The sequence below is a fragment of the Plecotus auritus genome, assembly GCF_963455305.1.
Source record: "Plecotus auritus genome assembly, chromosome: X".
NCBI classification, from domain to species: Eukaryota; Metazoa; Chordata; class Mammalia; order Chiroptera; family Vespertilionidae; genus Plecotus; species Plecotus auritus.
Genome location: NC_137784.1, coordinates 109,994,232 through 110,015,818, shown reverse-complemented (window position 1 = coordinate 110,015,818; position 21,587 = coordinate 109,994,232). Strand labels below are relative to the sequence as shown.

Here is a 21,587-nt window from a genome sequence, read left to right as displayed (position 1 = left end):
CTTTCCTGGCACAGGCACTTTAAGGCATCCTGCCTATGTTATAGGAGCCATTCTAAACTGCTCATAAGGGCCACTCTCCCTGCCCACCCCAGGTCATAGGGCTGAGCCTACACCTTTTCTACTGGGGCTATCAACTTTACCTAACAAAGGAAAGGGGGGCACTGAAACACTTTGTGGCCCACCCTTAAAGCCCTCCTTCATTTTATAAGTCTATCCCTGAACTCCCACCGCCATGTACTCAGATGCACACAACATGTAAGCACATTCATATCTTCTTGCTGTTCCTCATGACAGGCATCTTGTGATGCTAGGAGGATTATTATTTGGGAACAGTGGACCAATAGTTTACCTTTTGGGAAAATGGTATGTGGGTCATGCAGAATCTGTGGCCAGGCTAGATTGGAGCAAAAGAAAGCCTCATTTTCTCCATCCACTCATTAACCTTAAGTTAAATTTACCTAGATAATACCACTCTGGGTTTGCTTTGTGACAGGCATCCAAAAGTCTGATCATGCAGGACTTTATGCCTATGGCTCATAATGCCTTATAGCTAATAATGTGTGTCTTGATCAAATAAGTTTTAGTTTGGTTCATCACTTATGTTTGATTTATTCAATTTCACAATCCTGAAAATACCCTCCTTTATAGCTTCTGGAAGTGACTTAGTGTCCCAAGCTGAGCCCTTAATTATTGAAATGCTTGACAAAGAATAAGTTGAAACTCAAACTCTGTGGGTGGGCCCGGGCTTCCTTTTCCACTGTTAAAGGAAGGTACTTCCCACATCCAAAGTTCAAACTTCCACCAGATCGTTATGTTGAAACCTAATCTGTCTGGTTGGGCGCCCTCACTGTCCCTGAACACTAATTGCCTAGTCCCACCTTAGTTCCTTATTTGTCTGCTCCACATATCCTCTCCACTGCAGAAGAGGATATTGGCTTAGACTTACTGGGGAGTAGGGAGGGGTGCTAAAACATATTATCAACTTTTGAATGCACCAAATACACTGATCTGACAGTTCTTAGATGGCTTACCACAGCATTGAAGTACAGAGAGGGGGAGTGAATCACAATGCTTATCACTCTCTTGAGAGTATAAGAAAATTATTAGAATTCCTGGTAGTTCCTATTTACCAGTGAGAATCACTACCCTACAACATAAAACTGGGGGAAAATTGTTTGCTAGTATATGTTTAAGTAACAACTTTCTGCGGCGGGAGGGGGCAAGGGCAGTTTATAGCATTTACTTATTCAGTGATGTAAATTCTCTAACCATGGCTAATTTTAAGCTAACAACATGATATTACTGAATACTGGGTTGAGATGAGACATTCATCTCTCCTGAGCCAGTGCTAGCCAGCTCCAGCACATCTCTAGGAAGAGGCCACATTTGCCCCGTGCTTCTCTTGTTTGGACTATAAGGCAGATTTAGTTTAAAAAAATCATATCATCCTACTCTGGACTCAGTTATAAAAAGAGGCTCCCAGACCACCCTGTACATGTACATGGTCCTCATTGCCTCACCTCCTTTGAGTTCCATCTTCTTGAAGCTTTTCTAGTACTCCTCTGGTCCCATTACAGCCTTTGTAAAATAATTGCTCTTTTCTTCTGTCTATGGTGAGAGTCTTTGGAGCTTAGAAACCCTGTCTTACAAATCACATTAGTCCCACCTCTACACTCCACCACATCACCTACTCCAATGTGTATAGTATGTACTTAATAAACTCTATGTCTAACAGTTGTCTTACAATCCATAAGAGTTGATTCTGAAGCTTTCAAAGGGGAAACCTAGCCAACATGCTCAAGGTGTGAGTGTGAAAAGGGGTGTGATTCAGGAATATTTTCTAGTATCACTGCTTTCCAGGGCAGTGATAATGAGAGTTACCATACCAGCACCCTCCTATCCATCCCACTAGTTTAAGGGAATGGAGAGTTAGAGGGGACCTGGCCACTAGGAATAAGACTGGTCATTCTCAAAGCATTTCCTGAAAGAGGAGCTGTTTAATATTAGCCAACTTTCAGACAAGGAGAGAAAACCAGGTTTCTTGTAGAGAGAGAGAGAGAGAGAGAGAGAGAGAGAGAGAGAGAGAGAGAGAGAGAGAGAGACTGTGTAAGATTCAGAGTCAGAGTCACAAACCTGCTGGGACTATTGATTTATTCATGGGGAAAGGCCAGCAGAACCAACATAAAGAACTCCATCTCAGTTATGTCACAGTCCCAGACCCTGTTTTATAATATTGGGCCACTCGATTTTTCCTGGAGAGGTTGGTCAGAAATTGTTTCTCCACCTGCAGGCAGGCTGCAAGGTTTAAGACCCATAGAGGTAGCCTAGAGATGGAACTTCTAGCATCTCAATTGCCAGCCATAGTTTGAATGAGGGGCTTCTATGAAACCTGAATAATAAATCCCTTTAAGGTTCCATAGTGACCCAAAAGTTCAGTGTGAGTGGTGTTCTCCCTTACACAGTCCCAGGACCTTTTTAAGGCATCCATGGCCAGTTAGAGGGAATTCTGGGCTGTAGATTCAGGCTGTTGTTTCAAGAAGAAAAGCCTCAGCCCAAGGACTTTCAGAGAGCAGGGGAATACTATCATTGCCTTTTTTCTACATTAATAACAATGCATTTGATTAGTGCTTTTCTATTTTACTATTTTCACATCTTTTTTAAATTTTTTAAATTTTTATTTTTATCATTACAAGCATTCAATGCAGAGACAGCATAGGGTAGTGGTTAAGAAAATGGGACTGCATTTCACAATATATACAAAGATTGAATCATTATATTGTACACCCGAAAGAAACATTATGTAAAATATAATGTTATGTGTCAATTATACCTCAGTTTTTATAAAAAGAATGAAAGGGCTAAGAAGTTATTCAGTTAGGAAGTTGTTCAGTTACTTAGCATAAAAAGTTTCAGAAATATATTCTGCATAAGACCTATTCAGATATAAAGTAAAATCAATCAGGGGTCCTCAAACTATGGCCCGCGGGCCACATGCAGCCCGCCGAGGACATTTATCCGGCCCGCCGGGTGCCGCTGCCTGTCCTGCTTAGCAGCCGACTCGTCCCGGGCCCGCAGTGCACATAGAAATTTGTTCATAGTTTTTTTTTAAACTATAGTCCGGCCCTCCAACGGTCTGAGGGACAGTGAACTGGCCCCCTGTTTAAAAAGTTTGAGGACCCCTGGTTTAAGTAAAAATAGAAGTTAAGACTGTATATACAAACTGTCTGTATGTGAATCCTAGCTCTGTGAATCCTAGCTTTGCCTCTTGCTGGCTGTGTAGACATCAGGCAATTTGCTTGATGGCTTTATGTTTCACTTTCTTCATCTGTAAAATGTGACTGAAAATGACAGTTATCCCATATTGTTATGGGAACACAATGAGTTAGTATTTATGGTGTCTGGTACTATCATAGTTTTTATTATATAAAAGTTTGAAAATCAGCATGCATATTTTATTCCTGACTATCACTACTGTTTTCAACCATGCATCCATGCCTCTGGATCTATTTCATTTGTCAGTTTATTTTCTTCATTAGATTTCACATGTAAGTGAGATCATGTGATATTTGTCTTTCTCTGACTGGCTTATTTCACTCATGTGTCCATCCATGCTGTTGCAAAGAGTAAGAGATCTTTTTTTTTTTTTTACAGCCACATAGTATGCCATTGTGTAACTTTTCAAACTATACTATGAAGCCATTGTAATCAAAACAATCTGGTACTGGCACAAGAACAGGCATATAGATAAATGGAACAGAACAGAGATGCTAGAAATCGACCACACCATTATGGACAATTAATTTTGACAATGGAGGCAAAAGCATACGAAGGAGTAAAGACAGTGTCTTCAATAAATGGTATTGGGAAAATTGGACAGGTACATGCAAAAAATGAAACTAGACCACCAAATTTCACCATACACAAGAATAAATTTGTTGAATAACTTATTCACTCATTATCATTTCAAAAATTCTTTCATGGTCAACTAAATTTGTGAACAATTGTCTATATCATTGGTGGTAGTAGCAGCAGCTACTAATTATTAAGCACGGATCATGTACCCAGCTTTCTATGCCATAAGTTTTACTTGCACTATCCCATCTAAGCCTTTTGGAATAACTTTTGTTGTTTATTTTATAGATAGGGAATTGAGACTCAGAGAGTTTAACTCACTTGGGGTCACTCAACTATTGAATAGTGGAACCTGAACTGAAATCCAAATTTATATGTCTCTAGAGCCTGAGTTTTTTATCCTAAGCTGGAATTTAAAGGCTGTCCATGTTGCTTAACTCTCTCTGAGCTTCAGTTTCCTCATCTGTAAAACTGAGGGAAGTAACACACCTTGTAGGGTTGCTATGAAAATTAGAAATAGTAGATGCCCAGGAATCAGAGGCACATAGCACGCATTTAAACCTTTAAACCACGGAGGCAATGTTTATGCATTACGGTACATTAAATGAGCAGAGGAAGATCTGAGATACCTTTAAAGGCATTTGGGAGCTGCAGAGGAAGAATCTACAGCTTTGGCAGTCTTAAGAGTTGGCCCTCTCCCCTCCAGAATACTGCGACCTAGTGAAACTCTGAGGAACAGGTGAGGTGGCAGGGTCTGAATTTGGCTCCAACCACCTCTGCAGGGATACAGGAGAGAGACTGAGAGCTGGGAGGGGCATAGAAATCCTGGCTGTCCGAGGACTGAAGGTGTCAGGCAGAGTTAGTGTAGGTGGACTCCCAGAGCTTGGCGGTGGGAGGGGGGAGGTTGGAGCTGGCCAGCGAGCTAGCAGGGTAGAGAGGGAGGCAGGGCGTGGAGCCAAAGAGGCTGTCCTTAGCTCTTCCCATGCTGAGCAGTTTGCTGCATCTGGAGAAGCTCACTGGAGAATCTCCAACATCGTAGCCAGCCTTCAACTACCGTAAGTACCAGCAAATGAACGCATAGTCCAGTGACTGAAGATTAAATACTGGCTCCTACAGAAAACTCTGAAATAGTCTCCCGCTGTAATTAATTGCCCTTAAATCAAACTGCTCCCTAGTATGTTCCCCACCCTCTTTATCCCCTCCTTTTGTCTTTCCTCCTCATCCCAGCCTTGCCTTGCTGAGAATCTCTGGACACTGTAGATATCTTTCCTTTATCTTTTCAGTCTTCCCTCCAAACCTTTAGCAGAGCATGTACCCGACACCCTGCCGAGCCCTAAAAACTATGCGGGGGTTGGGGGGGGTACTTTTGACATTTCTAGTTTTGGATATGCTCAAAAGCACTGCAGAGGTGCTTAAGGGTGGGGAAAGTGCTTGGGGTGGAGTAAAAGAGGAAGATAAAAAGGCTAGATTTCTTAAATTGGGGGTGGAGGTGTGTGAAAGGCCAAAATGGGCGTGGCCAATTAACCTGAAACTTGCAGCTACTGTCCATTTCCTGGGCATAAAATTCATCATTTTGGCTGAATGTAAATGGTATTGTTTTCTTAGTGATTGGGGGGGAGTCAGCCATGCTGAGCATCCCAGTTTCCCTGATTCCATTCAAGCCCTCAGGAGGCAAAACTCTGGTTTAAGGGTCCAAGTGACAAGGATGAAACCTCATATGGTATTCATGGGCAGAATCTCAGGTTGAACCTTTCCTTTGGTAGTAGAACCTGGCTTCCCCAATAAATCCTGGCCCAAAGCCTCAGGGCAACAAAACAACAGGGTGGCACCCAAACCTGGGCTTGGCCCTGACCCTAAAAGGAATAGAGCAAAGAGCTTAAAATGGAAAGAGCATCCTTAGACTCCTACACCAGGTTGATGTACCCTTTGGGAAGAAGAAAAATAAACTTTCTTTTAAAGAAATATTCACTCTGTGCCTGGCACTGTACATATCTTATCTCGGATCCAACACAACAACAATGCTTAGGTAGATTTTATTCCCCTACTTCACAGATAAGTAATGTTCAGAGAGGGTGATTTGAGCATCCTTCAATGCAACAAAAGAAATGCAAAAGGAAACTATGCCTTCTTGGATCTCTGACTGTCCACCTGTTTCCTACAGCCCAGATGTTTGAAAACGATCCTCCTTTTCCTGTTATTCCATTCACCCAGCATTAGCACTGGAGCAAGTTAGAAGCAGTGGTACTAGGATCGATTTGGGAAGGAAAATCAGCCCCTTTCTGTTCTGGGAGTTGCCTTTACCCCACTCTACCAAGGAAGGATTAAACACCTGGGGTCAGCCAGGACCTCAGACTCTGAATATATGGTTGGTGGAGGAGATTAGCCTAAGTTTGTGTGGTGGGGATATACCTCCTCTTAGCAAAAAGGATACTCTGCATGGGGTGCAGGGAGGCAGGAAAGTATAGGGGTCTACATTATGTACATTCAGGGTCAGTGGTCAGTAGTGATTTTCAGAAAATGAGAAGGATTCCCTGAACTCAAATCTTTGCCATATTCCCTGAAATTCAAACAATTCTTTTTTTTCTTTACAGACATGAACAAAAAGGCTTACAAATTACAGGCAGCCAATAAATCATTTGCACATTATATTAATTAGCTCAAGCAGCTTGATTCCCCAACACCTACTAGATTTGGGAGTTTTGAGTTTAGCGGGTAAGAGACAAGAATGAGAATAATATTGTATCTGAAGCACTCAACAAAAGGGAATGCCTGGAAGGGATGAAATAGGAGGGGTATGGAAAGGTGAGAATAAGGGAAAGGACTGCCTCTGGGAGATAAAATGTTGGTTTTAGAGTATAAGTATTGGAATTCAACGTGAATTAGAATTTCAGCTCTGATATTTAATATATATATATATATATATATATATATATATATATATATATATATATATATTACTTTGGGCAAATTATACATCCTCACTAAGCCTCTGTCTATTTGCCAGAAAAATGGGGGTGGCAGAAACTCCTCTTTTGCTATGTTGTTGGAGGACTCAAGTAATATATATATATATATATATATATATATATATATATATATATATATATACATTCTGAAAAGGTGACTATCTACAACTCCCATTTCCTTTATCCCTTGGCTCTTCTGCTGGCCTGAATTAGGTCACATCTCTGGGCCTTTGAGATCCCAAGGAAAAACAGACATATCAACAAATCTGAATCTTAGATACCAGCTAAGACCTTGGGTGACTGGAGGGGGAAGTGGGGAAAAGGGGCAAGGAGAGGAAGTAGCAAGTGACCTTGTAAGACCTTGTAAGACCTTGTTATCCCTTGCATGCCTGTGAGTGAGTAGAAGGGAGTAGGGTTGGTAACAGCAGTTTAGTGATCCAAGCTCCCAGAGCAGGACAAATCTTTGAGTAAAAACATTTCTGCTTTTAGATCACCTCACCTGCTGAGAGGCAAAACCCTTTAAGCCTTGAAGCACATATTGAGCACCAGAGGCCCCATGACCCTGGACAGGCCAGGAGAGGAGGCCACCATGCTGCGGACATTCACTCTCTTGTTCTTTTGCATTTGTGAGTACAAGGAAAGGGTGAGGGGCAAGTGACTCTGTCATAAGTATCCCTATGAGTGGGCACCATGGGGAGGGAGAGGAGAATATTGTTGTTTGTGAGTGGGTGGGGACACTGAGGGGGGCTTTCCTTTACCATAATCTCTCTTTTTAGGGATGAGTCTGGGTAGGACATCAATAGGTAAGTGAATCCTGATACCTGCTTCTGTGGCCTTGAACCAAACTGCCTTCCTTGAGATCCCAAAGAAAATGCTCAGATTGAGCTGGTTAAGAATAAGAGCCCATCACTTCATGACTTGGTTTCCCACAGAATAGCAGAGCTTTATCTCAGATGGAAAGGAAGTCAGGCTTGAACTTTATTTCCTAATTCACATGGATTCTTTGAACAAATATTCTGGGATCCCTATCCCACCTCCCACAGGAGCAGACACTCATATTCCCAAGGGAAGACAAAAAGAAGAATCTAGGTCAGGGCTAATTTTAAGGGACATTGGGGGCACATTATGGGAGAGTTGTACTACTCACATCTTTGTGATCTTTGGGAATGACAGTGATACAAACGCAACCAGAGCTGTGGATAGAGACCAACTACCCCCCAAGCCCCATGGAAGAACATCACACTTTGGTGCAAAAGCCCTTCTCAAATTTCAAGCAAGTTCCTGCTGCTGAAAGATAAGACACAGATGACCTGGATCCGTCCTTCCTACAAGACCTTCCAAGTTTCATTCCCCATAGGTGTCCTTACTAAGTCCAATACAGGCCTTTACAGGTGCTCCTACTGGAAGGAGACAGGCTGGTCAGAGCCCAGTAAAGTTTTAGAGTTGGAGGCACCAGGTAAGAAGACAGAAATAACTAAGCAAGAATAAACTCTAACTCCTGGGATTCAAACTTGTCTTTCCATTGCAGAGTTTAATTCTTTCGTTGATTTACCTGCATACATATATGTGGGCATTCCACAGTTAGTAAATAACTGCCTACTCTCTGTAAGTAATGTAGAGTGAGGATGCAAACTCAAACAGATTTAGAAGGCAAGCTCTCAACTTAGGGGAAACCCAAAATCGGGGAAGGAGGAATGGCAAGTTAGGATCATACAGGAAAGCTAATTTAAGTTTTATTATAATTTTTTTAAATGTTGACATTATTGCAGGAGTCCCCCTTTCTGACCCTCTTTGCCCACCTCCACCCTCCCTGCCTCCCCCTCCCTTGGCCTTTACCAAATTATGCACATATGTTTTTTAGCTGTTTCCTTCACCTTCTTTATCCAAATACTCCCAACCCTCTCCTCTTGGGCTCCAGGCAGTCTGTTCCATGGAAAGCACTATGCTTATTCTACCTGAATTCCAGTTTGATATTTCCTTCCAGGCCAGCTGCCCAAGCCCATCTTCTGGATCCAGTCTGAGACTTCTCCTCTTCCTGGATGTAATGTTAATATACTTTGTCATGGTTGGCTTCAGGATTTGATATTCATGCTGTTCACAGAGGGATATGCTGAGCCCGTGGATGACCAAATCCCAACCGGGATAGTGGCCATCTTCTCCATTGCCAATGTGACACCTGAAAGCAAAATGGTTTACATCTGCCGCACACATATTCAGATACTCCCCACCCTGTGGTCAGAGCCCAGCAACCCCCTGAAGCTGATTGTTACAGGTGGGTGTGGCTATGGCTGCTGGGGTCTGATGATTGTTGTCCCCGGGATCATGGCTGGATGAGACAGGGTTTCTGATTTTACTTCCCTCTGCCAGTTCCTAGGCCCTACAAGGCCCATTAGCTAGAGTCATTTGACATTTTAATAAGATGCAAATTAGAATCACACATGCTACCAGGCAGACCTGTGGGAGCCAATTTCTTGGCTAGTGAGTAAGCCCAGCCAAATGTCCAGCAGCTTCAACTCATCACATCTTTGTTGTTTGCTACTTGTTGAATAGCATGCATTCATTAGACTATATTTATTGAGCACATAATATGTGCCAGGCACTGCCATTGCAGTCTTATAAACTGATATTTAAAACTTAAATGCATTTTATTATATTTGTGATTATTAATTTTTAGTGTGGAAAATAGAATGAATTGCTAGTACTGGTGATAAAAATAAACAAAAATGACAAAGAAAGTGTATATTTCAGAAATGACTGTATAAATTGCTTTAGTCATATATATACAGAACCAGTATAGTAGCAACAAGCTTTAAACACAGCTGAAGACTCCCCAAAATGCCCAAATTCCAGATGCACACCCTCCAACTCCCCCATGCCATGACTTGGATGCTTTTTAGACAGAATTGGCCACATTTGCTTTAGTTTCTCCATCAAGCTAAATACGGTTGGGGAAAGCTGTGGTGCTACAGAAAGCACCCTGGATTTAGAAGCAGCAATCCTGGTTTCTAGTTCTACCTTTGACACTGCCTCCTTGTGTGATCTTGAATAAGTGACTTCACATCTCTGTGCTTTGGTTTACCCCACTCAAACATGGAATAATAGTATCTATCCAATCTACTGTATGATGCCTTTCTGTGCCTCACTTTCCTGATCTGCAAAATTGGTATAATAATAATAATGCCTACCTCACAGGGTTGTTGTGAGGATTTGCCTAAATATAATACATGTACAGTGCCTGGCATATAAGTTCTCAATAAATGGTAGATATTAATTTTATTAGTATAGCTTTTTATTAAGGATCAAAAACAGAGGTCTGTCTGTTTGAACTGCATGTATGTATGATTTTTGTATGAATGCCCTTTCAGAATAGATTCTACTAGCACACACTTCTGCAGTTACCTGTTCACTGGTATCCCCCGTAAGCCATGAGATTTTTGCTGACAGAGACTGGGTCTTCTTTACTTGCATATCCTTAGTCCTACATGATTCCTGACACATCAGAAATTGCTCAGTGAGCATGTGATAGAGCTGATCCTTCCAATAATGGGTGGGTGGGTCTACCTGAGATTGGGGTGGATAAGAAGGAGTGGTACGTGAGGAAGGCTTGCCTTCTATTTTTTAGTATGATCTCCTTGGAAGAACAATACATGGAAACAAGGGTGTGGCCCCATTAACATAGATTTCTTTGGGTTGCAGATTTACTGCACAATCCTTCCTTATTGTCTTCTTCCAATCTGCTGTTGGGAAGTAGGGTCTTACATGTGTTCAAAATCCATCCTTAAATATTGCACTTGCATTCATGCTCTGCAAAGATGGAATCAAAGTCATTTCTCAGAAGTTTGTTTCTTAGCAGGTGGAAAAATTACATGTGTCATTTCAGGGACCTAACGATATAAGGAATTACAGATGTAGTTATTCCACTGAGACACACCCCTAAACATAGTTAGAGCTCAGTGGAGCTGATAGAGTCTGGTGAGAGGGCAAGGGCATAAGTAAACATACCCTTGATTACCTTTTAAAAGAGGGAGAGATTCAAGGAAGGAGAGGGAACAGAGGGTAAATTTCAGCTATCACTTCCTATTTAAAGAAACTAGGAAAGAAAAAGAGAAAATAATAGGGAAGAATCATCCTACCTCTAACTCAGGGTCTCTTCCCTTTCTAAGACTTTATCCCAAACCAACTCTGACAGCTTATCCTGGGCCCATCATGGCACCTGGAGATAGCCTGAATCTCAGGTGTCAAGGGCCAATCTATGGGATGACTTTTACTCTAATAAAGCTTGAAGACTTGGAGAAGTCCTTTTACCACAAAAGACCAATAAAAAATGTGGCATATTTCTTCTTCCAGGCTTTGAAAATCCATGATGCTGGATGTTACCTCTGTTTTTACTATGATGGGTCATACAGAGGTTCACTCCTCAGTGATATCCTGAAAATCTGGGTAACTGGTAAGAGAGGAGGATGCTATGGGACCCATATTAGGGCCTAAGGAAACACAACTCCCTTTGGGTCCCCTGGAGAACCTAATAATGTAGCCAGGGCTAACAGTGGGTACAGAAGTGGGATTTGCCAAGGGTGGATTTTAAGAATAAGAGGGGGAAAACCCCAAGTAGTGGAAGGAGGAAGTCAGACTATTAGACCTTTATATTTTGGGTCTCATCCTAGATACTTTCCCCAAGACCTGGCTACTTGCTCAGCCCAGTTCTGTGGTCCAAATGAGTCAGAACATGAGCCTATGGTATCAAGGACCAGTGGATAGAGTGGGGTTTACACTCTATAAGAAAGGAGAAAACAAACCACTTCAACTCTTGGATGCCATCAACATTGATGATGACAAGTCATTCTTTCTCAATAGTGTGACCAACAGTGATGCTGGCATCTATAGCTGCCACTGTCTCCACTCCTGGAAGACCTCTATCAGGATGACATCACATAATACCAGGGAGCTTGTGGTTGTAGGCAAGTGCTAACAACTATTGTTTGTTTTTATTATCATTACAATGCTCTAAAAAAGGTCTTAGTGGACCTGTATCCTCTTGGAGTTATGATACAAGGAAAAACACTCTAGGGGTTTGATGTAGAATTTTCTTCAAAAATTTTAGATACCTTCTCTCCCAGGGTTGTTACTCAAGCCCTATGTCTTAGCATGGCCTAACCCCACTTTAACCCCTGGAAATGTTATTTTCTTTCATACCAGGGGAAACTTAAGTTATGAAGTCCTGATTGAAGGTAGGTGTGGGCACCAAGGAGTGCAAAGGGGTTCTGATGCACTGTCACATTTTGTGGATTTTTTTTGTTTGTTTTTCTTTTGCTGTGGTTGAATTGATTTGGGTGACATCTACACTAATAAAAGAGTAAGATGCAAATTGACCATAACTTTGTGACGCCCACCAGCCAATCAGGAGTGAGTATGAAAATTAACCCAACAAAGATGGCGGGTTAATTTGCATATACAGGCACCAAGTGGCCTGGGGCAGGGCGGGACGCAGGCCTCTGGGCAGCATGGGAAGGTGGAAAAGCAGCTCTGGGCCAGAGCAAAAAGGCTGCTACGGCCGGAATGAAGGCAGTGCCAGCAGCCAGGGGAACAAAGGCCCATTCTTGCACAAATCTTCATGCATTGGGTCTCTAGTTGGTTAATAAAATTATAAAGGTTTCAGGTATACAACTCTATAATACATCATCTGTTCACCACCCCAAGCCAAGTCTCCTTCCTTCCATCACCAATTATCCCTTCCTTACCCTTTTTTATCTCCCTCCACCCCCCTTTCCCTCTGGTCATCACCATACTGTTGTTTATGTCTATGAGGTTTTTTTTTGTTTTTTGTTTTTTTTGCTTAATCCCTTCACCATTTTCACCCAGCCTCCCAACCCTCTTCCCTTCTGACAGCTGTAAGACTGTTCTCTATGAATCTGTTTCTATTTTGTTTGTTAGTTTATTTTGTTCACTAGATTCCACATATAACTGTAATCATATGGCACTTGTCTTTCTCTGATTGGTTTATTTCACAATTAAATTTTGAAGCCACTGATCTAGTGAAAGTAGAAACTAAGAGAAAATAGGGATCTGAAAAACATTTCTTGGGGGAGTGGGTACTGAGTTCAAGGTCACCTCTAACTCTGGTCTCTGGACTGCTTACAGATAAGCCCCCCAAACTCTCCCTATCAGCCTGGCCCAGCATCATGTTCAAGTTAGGAAGGGACCTTCAGTGTCAAGTACCTCATCCAGTACTTAAATATACTTTGGAATGGGAAGAAAGAGCAACATTCCAAGCATTCTCAGTGGATGGAGACTTCATCATCAGTAATGTTGAAGGAAAAGGCACAAGGACTTTTAGCTGCATATATCACATAGAAGCACACCCTAACATCAGGTCACATCGCAGTGAGCTTCTGAAGCTGATAGGTCCAGCAGGTGAGAGAACAACTGTTCATAGCGATCCCCCTTCATTAATTTGACCATGATACCCTGAGATCCCAGATCAGTGTCCAAATAGATATTGAAAGGGGAGGCAGGAGCTTGTAAGTCGGGGCCCTTGGGTCTGGGCACCATTCCCCTGGGGTGGTTTCACAATCACTCAAAGGCAGTGAGCAGAATACTTTCAAGGCTCCCATTCTTCATGAAAAGAAGCCCAGTTCTGTCTCACCTTACCTTCACTGTCAGTAGCCAGGTCTCCCTTCCCCCATGAATGTGTTCATCTGTCCCTATCCCCATCAGGACCCCTGCTTCTGTTCTTCTTTGACCACAGGCTTGCTCACCTGGAATTATGTTCTGAATGAAGCTATCAGGTTGTCCCTAACCATGCAACTTGTCGCCTTGCTGTTGGTAGTGCTGTGAATAAGGTGGAAGTGTTGGAGACTCAGAATCAGGTAACTGTCTTGTCTCAGCACCCTGTTACTCTATCTAGCTGAGTCCAGACTCAGGCATGAGTCATACTCAGGTTGAGACAAGCCACAGGGGGTACACCTTTTATATTCCCCATCCTCTGGGTTTAAGACACAAAACTTTCTCATCCCCAACTCTTTCTCTTTCACCTCACAGAGGGGTCAGTACCCAAGCAAGAGGGTGGAAAATGAATAATTTTCTGAAGCTGGAGAACTTATCCCCCCAGGAGAGTGCCCAAATTTCATCATACCTATACCACCCTGACCCTCAGAGATTATTGATGTCTCCCATATTAACTTGGTCAGAACTTTTTATTTTGCAAGAAGCCATGCTCTCCTGTCTCCCTAGATGTTATCCAACTCCCATTCCAACTTTTCATCTTTAATACATAGCTCTTAAGGGATAGTCTTGTGGTTTATCTTACTTGCCATGTAAACCAGTCTTTCTGCCACTCTGCCCTCCAACTACCTGTGCAGAGCATTCTGAGAATAGAATCTTAACTTGGATGGGCATCTGATGAGGCAATGGATTGGGCCAGGGAATCAGATGGCTTCCTATGACACAGAAAATGGCAAGCTAAACAGATTCTCCTGCCATTTCCTTTGATCTTTGATGCCATTCCCCTCTCTTTCCATCCCCATGGCCTGTGCTCAAGCTATTCTGTTTAAAAATGAGAAGAGAAATGACAGCTCCTGACCTGGTGGGAGCCTCAGCTCCTGAATGTCTTGCCTACATCTCCCCACCCTCTGCTCCTGGCTGTATTCCCACCACCACCATGATCACAGAACTTTGTGTGTCTGGGAGTATTCAATACACAATGGATTATAACTATGATTGTGTTTGTCTGTGTTTTCCAATGGGATCTGAGGGACAGAGTGCTTCAGTAGCAAGAAGGGAGCCACCACCTAAGCCTTCTTCAAAATTTACCATCCCTTGAGTTTTCAACGTTTCAGTGGAGGACAAATTCTAGTTCTCCTTAGAATCTATCCTGAGTCCCACATACATTGGGGTAACCTCCAAACCTGGGGTTTGAAAGAATGTAGCTTTAAGTGCTCTACTTCAGTCCAGGACCACTATAACAAAGAATGAGTTTAGAAAGCAGATTTCAGAAAAAGCAGTTTGAAAAGCAGGTTTTCCTGACCAGGAAGGAGAGTTAGTGTTTTCTAAGTAAAATTTTTCAAATGGATTTTGGCTTAATATCTAATTTTATAGGACCAATAACCCAAAGCTGCTGCATATTTCTAGTCATAATCTGGGGAAGGGTGGGGTAGAGAGATCCCACTCTATTACAAGCTTAACTCAGCACTGACAATCCTCTGGTAATTCACTGCGGCTGCCTAGGCAACTCGTCCATAACAAAGGCAGGTGAGGCAGGTCAGTCTGAGGACCAATACTGCTATAATAAAACCTTCTTCCAAACTTAAGCATGACAACAGTGAAACACCCAAGATTTCTCCCTCCACCCCCACACCCACCACCCAGAACTGCCGATCACACTGAGCTCCAGAGGTTCTGAGAGCTAGAGTTACAAAAGCATGTTTACATCTGACATCTCAATTTCAGCAACAGCCTAACCAGGGGCCATGGGGAGCTGACATCTGATATAGGCTGAGGAGAGGGAGGCCGGGGGGATACATGGCTCATGAAAGAGTAAGAGGTTTGTAGGTGGTGAGGCCCTCAAGAAAAAAAAAAACCATCGGTGTCAGAAAATATTATTTCCCATTATCCTGCTCATATCCAATCCCTATTGGGTGGTGAGTAAGCCAATGACATAAATTGCCGCCCCCTTCTCTCCGCCCTCCCACTAATCCCAGCAACTCCTCTCATCTCTTTCCTGGTCTCACTAGAGAAGCCTGGTTGCTGGGAACAGCTCAAGGGGTCACCATGCTGTTCATAATCACGGCACTTCTCTGCTGTGGTGAGTACAAGGGAGTGGGGTAAGGGTCTGGGCAGAAGGCCGGGGTAAAATCCGGTGGCGGAGGGGGCAGAGTCCTGGCAGCAATTTCTTTTGCAGGACTGTGCAGTGGGGTATTGACAGAAGAGACTGGTGAGTTTTTTCTGCTACAGACTGTGACATTCCTCCCTAGAGATCCGAAATAACTACATAGTGTCAGTGTCAGTGGACAGGGAGTGACTGATTGGAAGGAAAGGACAGCCAGGAAGGAGCACTTGCTAAAGTTGCTGGCAAAATTCAGCCTCCCCTCCAACTCTGCTTTTGTGCAAAATTTCCCCCAAGCTTCTTCACTTTTCTGAGTCTCATCTAAGACATGAAGTTCTCCATTTCCTTGCACCTTCCGAAGGAAGGGAAACGTTTGGATTTGAGTTGAAAGGAGAGGTGGGCAGTGTGATCTGGGTAGGGGGTTCAAGGGCAAGGAAAAGGGGAGAGGAGGGAGGATGGCTTCATTAACTCTGCTGTTTTTAGAAATAATCATGCCAACCCCTAAACCTGAGCTATGGGCAGAGACCAACTTCCCTCTGGCCCCGTGGAAGAACTTAACCCTGTGGTGCAGAAGCCCTTCTGGCTCAACAAAGGAGTTTGTGCTGCTGAAAGACGGAACCGGGTGGATTGCAACTCGCCCAGCCTCAAAGCAGGTCCGGGCTGCTTTCCCCCTTGGCGCCCTGACCCAGAGTCACACCGGGAGTTACCATTGCCATTCATGGGAGGAGATGGCTGTGTCGGAGCCCAGTGAGGCACTTGAGCTGGTAGGGACAGGTAAGAAATGTCCAAGGGCCCTTCCAGAGTAATCCCCAGAGCCCCTGGGACTCCAATACTGTTGCTGAGTATGGGAGAATGCACAAAGACTAAGAGTCAAGGGGCTTGTGCTGCATGTAGGAGAGAAGGGACACTGAAATAAGGCAGGGGGTGGGTAAGAGAATGAGAGGAGACTGACAGGAAGAGCCAAAGACCAGTCCAAAATGGATTTTTTTTATTATCGACAAAATGACTCCAAGTGTCCCATTTGGGCACCTTCATACTTTGGGCTCCTTTTCCACCCCATTTTGTTTTCTAGACATGCTCCCCAAACCTGTCATTTCTGCGCCCCCTCCACTCCGAGGCCAGGAACTGCAAATCCGGTGCAAAGGATGGCTGGCAGGCATGGGATTTGCTCTGTATAAAGTGGGATTGCAGGAACCTGTCCAGCAACTCGGTGCAGTTGGGAGAGAAGCCTTCTTTACAATCCCAAGAATGGAGGATAAAGACGAAGGCAATTATAGCTGCAGCACTCACACTGAAATGCACCCCTTCAAGTGGTCTGAGCCCAGTGAGCCCCTGGAACTTATTATAAAAGGTAAAGCTGAAAAGGGTATGTGAGAGAAGAGGGGGAAAGCAAAACTCTGGGTCAGACACTCCTCTCCCTACTGCAAACTTTGTTGCCGGTCCTAGGAGCCTGTGTCCAATCTTAGAGCCAGGCAGGCGTGGCGCTGGGAGTGCCAGGGCCTCTGGCTGCACGATATTAATAGCAGTAATTGTTATTAATAGCTGGGGTTTGTGGAGGGTGATTTAATTTTTCTAATTATTTTCATATCAATTATTTTATTTAGCTAAAGAGCAAAAATATTCAAGGGATATTTGGACAAGAAAGGGGAATGATACCTTGTAGAGTAGATACTATTTCCCCTTCTTGTCCATGTGAACAAACTGAGGCTCAGGGAACCAGCAGAGGCCCAATGACACTTCACTCTTTTAGCTAGCCTCCATTGTCTGCCCTGATGACAGTGAGGATTCTGCCACAGGAAGTGAGGGGTAGGAGTGAGAGGTCTCTGTGAGATGTTCATCTGCAGTGAATTTGCCTACATTTTTAAATGCATCTAATTATGAATGCAATACTATAAAATACAAAGCAGCTTCCTGTAACCAATATATGAACTATTCTTCCTCCACCTTCGTTAAGTTGTTTTTTTGTTGTCTTTTTTTTCATCTTCTAGAAATGTACCCGAAGCCCTTCTTCAACACATGGGACCGCCCAGTGGTCACTCCTGGTGCCCGAGTGACTTTCAATTGCTCTACTCCACAGCAGCACATGAGCTTTATTCTTTACAAAGATGGAAGTGAAATAGCATCCAGTGACAGGTCATGGACAAGCTCAGGGGCCAGTGCAGCTCAGTTTGTAATCATTTCGGTGGGCGCCAGTGATGGAGGAAATTACAGCTGCCGATATTATGATTTTGCTACCTGGTCTGAACCCAGCAACTCTGTGGAGCTCGTGGTGACAGGTCAGGAGTGGGGAAATAAAGGTGGAGGGTTTTACTGACCCTGGGACAGTGAATGGAAGGCCTGTCAGCTGGAGAGGAATAAATTTTCCTTCTTAAAGTCACCAAGAAAGTGCTTAGGACAGTGACTGGAACATGGGAAACAGTACATGTAAGGCACCTACTGAAATGATTATCAATACAGGAATAAAAGACAAAGGAGAGGGAGGAGGCAAGTAATTTCTGGGAAAAGAAGTGAGGCAGATGGGGTGTGAAATCCCTAGAGCCAATTTCATGTTGCCCTATTTCTACAATTATTTTGTTGTTTGGCCTTTCCCTTTAGGCTCAATATCCACTTTTTCTTTAGTTGGGTGGTCAGAGATTGGTGGGCTGGATGACCCTTAAGAAAGGGTGAAGACCTTGAAATGTCAGATGCACATTATGCAGCCAATAGAAATACGGGTTTTCAAAGGCTGTGTAACGACATCGGAAAATATTTACAGTGTAAAGTTAAGTGAAAAATATTAACCTACATAACCATGCACACAATAAGATCCCAATTATCCAAATAATTATAGCTATAATGACATGGGCATGTATAAAAAAATTAATGGAAAGAAATATATAAACATGTATAAAGAATGGTTATCATTGTGTGGTAGAATTATATTATTTTCATTAAGTTTTTTTCTGTGTTTTCTAATTTTCTACAATAAACATATTGTTTCTTACAATAACAGCAAAAAAAAAAAAACATTTACAGAATATGATGGGCAGGCTTCTCTCATGTTGTGATATCTTTAATTTCAGAATTCTACCCCAAACCCACTCTCCTGGCAGAGCCAGGTCCTGTGGTGCTTCCTGGGAAGAATGTGATCCTGCACTGCCAAGGGGCACTCGAGGGCATGAGGTTTGCCCTCTTGCATGAGGGAACCCAGGTTCCTCTACAGTTCCAGAGTTCCTCAGGAAACTCAGCTGAATTCTTCCTGCACACTACTGGAGCAGAGGACTCTGGGAACTACAGCTGTGTCTACTATGAGACGACCATGTCAAACAGGGGATCACATCTCAGCAAGCCCATTATGATCTGGGTGACTGGTAAGGACAGACAAAACATAGAATTGGGACAGAGACAATGGCTGTAGGGATTAGGGAGAGTAATTTTTCTTGGAAGGCTAGGCTAGGCCATAGAGGGGAGTGGCAGGAAGGAGAAAGATAAATGGTTAATTCACCAAGTGCTAAGTTTTCATACTCACCATTTTACATCTTTGGTCTCTTCCTAGACACATTCCCCAAGCCATGGTTGTTTGCTGAGCCCAGTTCTGTGGTTCCCATGGGGCAGAATGTTACTCTCTGGTGCCAAGGGCCAGTTCATGGAGTAGGGTACATTCTGCACAAAGAAAAAGAAGCCACTTCAATGCAGCCCTGGGGATCTACCAGTTATGATGGGGCATTTCCCATCACCAATTTTTCTGGTGCTAACATAGGACGTTATACCTGCTGCTACCACCCTGACTGGGCCAGCCCTATCAAGATACAGCTTAGCAACACCTTGGAACTCATAGTCACAGGTAAAAGGAAGATGCTCTGGAGTGGTCATGGGGTATAGAAAGGAGGGAATAGACTGGTTTTCAAAAAGTTTAATAGTCTTTCCTCTTTACTGAACAGAGTCTCCAAAGGTGATGCACTGGCAAGTGACCTCTTCTCTCTGACCAAGAGTTAATTTTTTCTAGGTTTGCTCCCCAAACCCAGCCTATTAGCCCAGCCTAGTCCCATGGTGTTCCCTGGAAAAAATATGACTCTTCAATGTCAAGGGGAACTTCCAGACTCAACATTTGTCTTGTTGAAGGAGGGTTCTCCAGAACCCATAGACAAACAGCAGCCAAGTGGCTACAGGGCTGACTTCTGGATGCCAGCGGTGAGAGGTGAAGATTCTGGGATCTATAGCTGTGTCTATTATTTAGACTCTGCTCCCCTTGCAGCTTCAAATCACAGTGACTCCCTGCACATCTGGGTGACTGGTAAGGTCCTGAAGATTTCAGTAAGAATCTAGATTTTACAGTGTTTTTAGTAGTTTACCCTAAAGGGATAAAGGGCTTGGTTCAGGGCTACTTCTTCTAACTCGGTGCTCTGGTTGGTTGCAGATAAGCCCCCTAAACCCTCCCTGTCAGCTTGGCCCAGCACTGTGTTCAAGCTAGGGAAGGACATCACCCTTCAGTGCCGAGGACCCATGCCAGGTGTTGAATTTGTTCTGAAACATGACGGAGACGAAGCGCCTCAGCAGTTCTCAGAGGATGGAGACTTTGTCATTAACAACGTAGAAGGAAAAGGCATTGGAAACTACAGCTGCAGTTACCACCTCCAGACCCACCCTGGTATCTGGTCAGAGTCGAGTGACTCCCTGGAGCTGGTGGGAGCAGCTGGTGAGTGGATAATCCCTTCAGGTCCTGGCATGACACACCTGGTATCCCAAAGACCCCATGGAGACAACCCATATATGGAGAGGATGGGTTTGGAGTCAGACACAGGTATGGTGATATTTCTCTAAGGATGGTGAGGAGGTGGGAGCTCAGATTTGCTCAAAGATAGTGAGCCAGATTTTTTCAAGGTCTCTTTCACCCTCCGCAAAAGGAAGGCTGCTTATGTGCCAGCATAAACATTGCCTCTGATCACCCCTCTACGGTCTCAACACATAGTTCTAAAAACACACACACACACACACACAAAAAAAAAAAAACAAAGACACACACACACAAAAAAAAAACACAAAAAACCTTGGAGGAGGCCAGATGAGTAGGCAATGTGAGATCAATTATGACATATATGCATTAACATCTATGGCCTTGGTTTCTCCTCTTTTATCATCACAGGGCTTGCTGCTCAGGAGTGCACTGTGGGGAACATTGTCCGAAGTACCCTGATTGTAGTGGTGATTGTAGCTTTGGGGGTGGTGCTAGCCATAGAGTGGAGGAAATGGCCTCAACTCCAAACCAAGTAAGTACCTCATGTCAGCCTCCTTTTTGTGAACCCAGGACTGCTGTAAAAACAGTGCTCTGACTGTGCCTCCAGCATCTTAGCCTCACAATGTAACCTGTTTTGGGGTTGATAGTTCTGGATACTCATTTAGTCATGTCTTTTTCTTTTCACAGAGACTCAGAGACAGATAGAAGGGACCAGACTATAGCCCTTGAAGAGTGTAACCAAGAAGAAGAACTGGGCACCAACTCCAACTCGTCATCATCAATCTCTTAGAGAACCTCAGTGTACCTGCCAGTCCCAATATAATAATCTCTTCCTTTACAAGAGCTTTCCCCTCCTCTCTCTTTTCTCCTCAGAAACCTGCAAATCTGACTGATTACCCTGAGAGTCAGCCCCATCTTCTATTCCTTGGCCACTAATCACCTGAGCTGTGTCATGGGGATTCTGTGAGTTGTGAGCTCTACTCTCAACTGTAGATATAGGGTGAGATGTTTCCTGAATGCAGATTCCCAAGCCCTGTAGTTCCTCCAGTACTGATTTACTGGTGCATGTGATTCTATTAAAATGTATTCTTTTGAAAAAAAGATAGTATTCAGTATTTAACTGCAAAAACTATGGCAGTGATTTTTCATTGGTCTGTTGTCCACTTACAACTTAGCAGAAATGGTGTATTGGAACTGACCTCCACAACAAAATAAGAGAACATGGGGCTGCCAA

At 43.5% G+C, this 21,587-nt stretch overlaps 1 protein-coding gene across 1 annotated transcript; it reads left to right on the top strand.

Moving 5' to 3' along the window:
- Positions 1–7,374: 7,374 nt before the first annotated feature.
- Positions 7,375–21,176, top strand: IGSF1 (immunoglobulin superfamily member 1; the record flags this gene model as incomplete). The annotated part of the gene is given in 22 exon segments (XM_080653509.1): positions 7,375–7,444; positions 7,595–7,621; positions 7,992–8,032; positions 8,034–8,274; positions 8,803–9,090; positions 10,963–11,265; positions 11,483–11,776; positions 12,957–13,229; positions 13,564–13,649; positions 13,653–13,684; positions 15,548–15,618; positions 15,715–15,747; positions 16,123–16,413; positions 16,712–16,990; positions 17,628–17,915; positions 18,702–18,989; positions 19,175–19,462; positions 19,625–19,912; positions 20,036–20,314; positions 20,762–20,885; positions 21,041–21,140; positions 21,144–21,176. Coding segments are annotated over 22 exon segments (4,017 nt in total).
- Between the last annotated feature and the right edge of the window lie 411 nt (positions 21,177–21,587).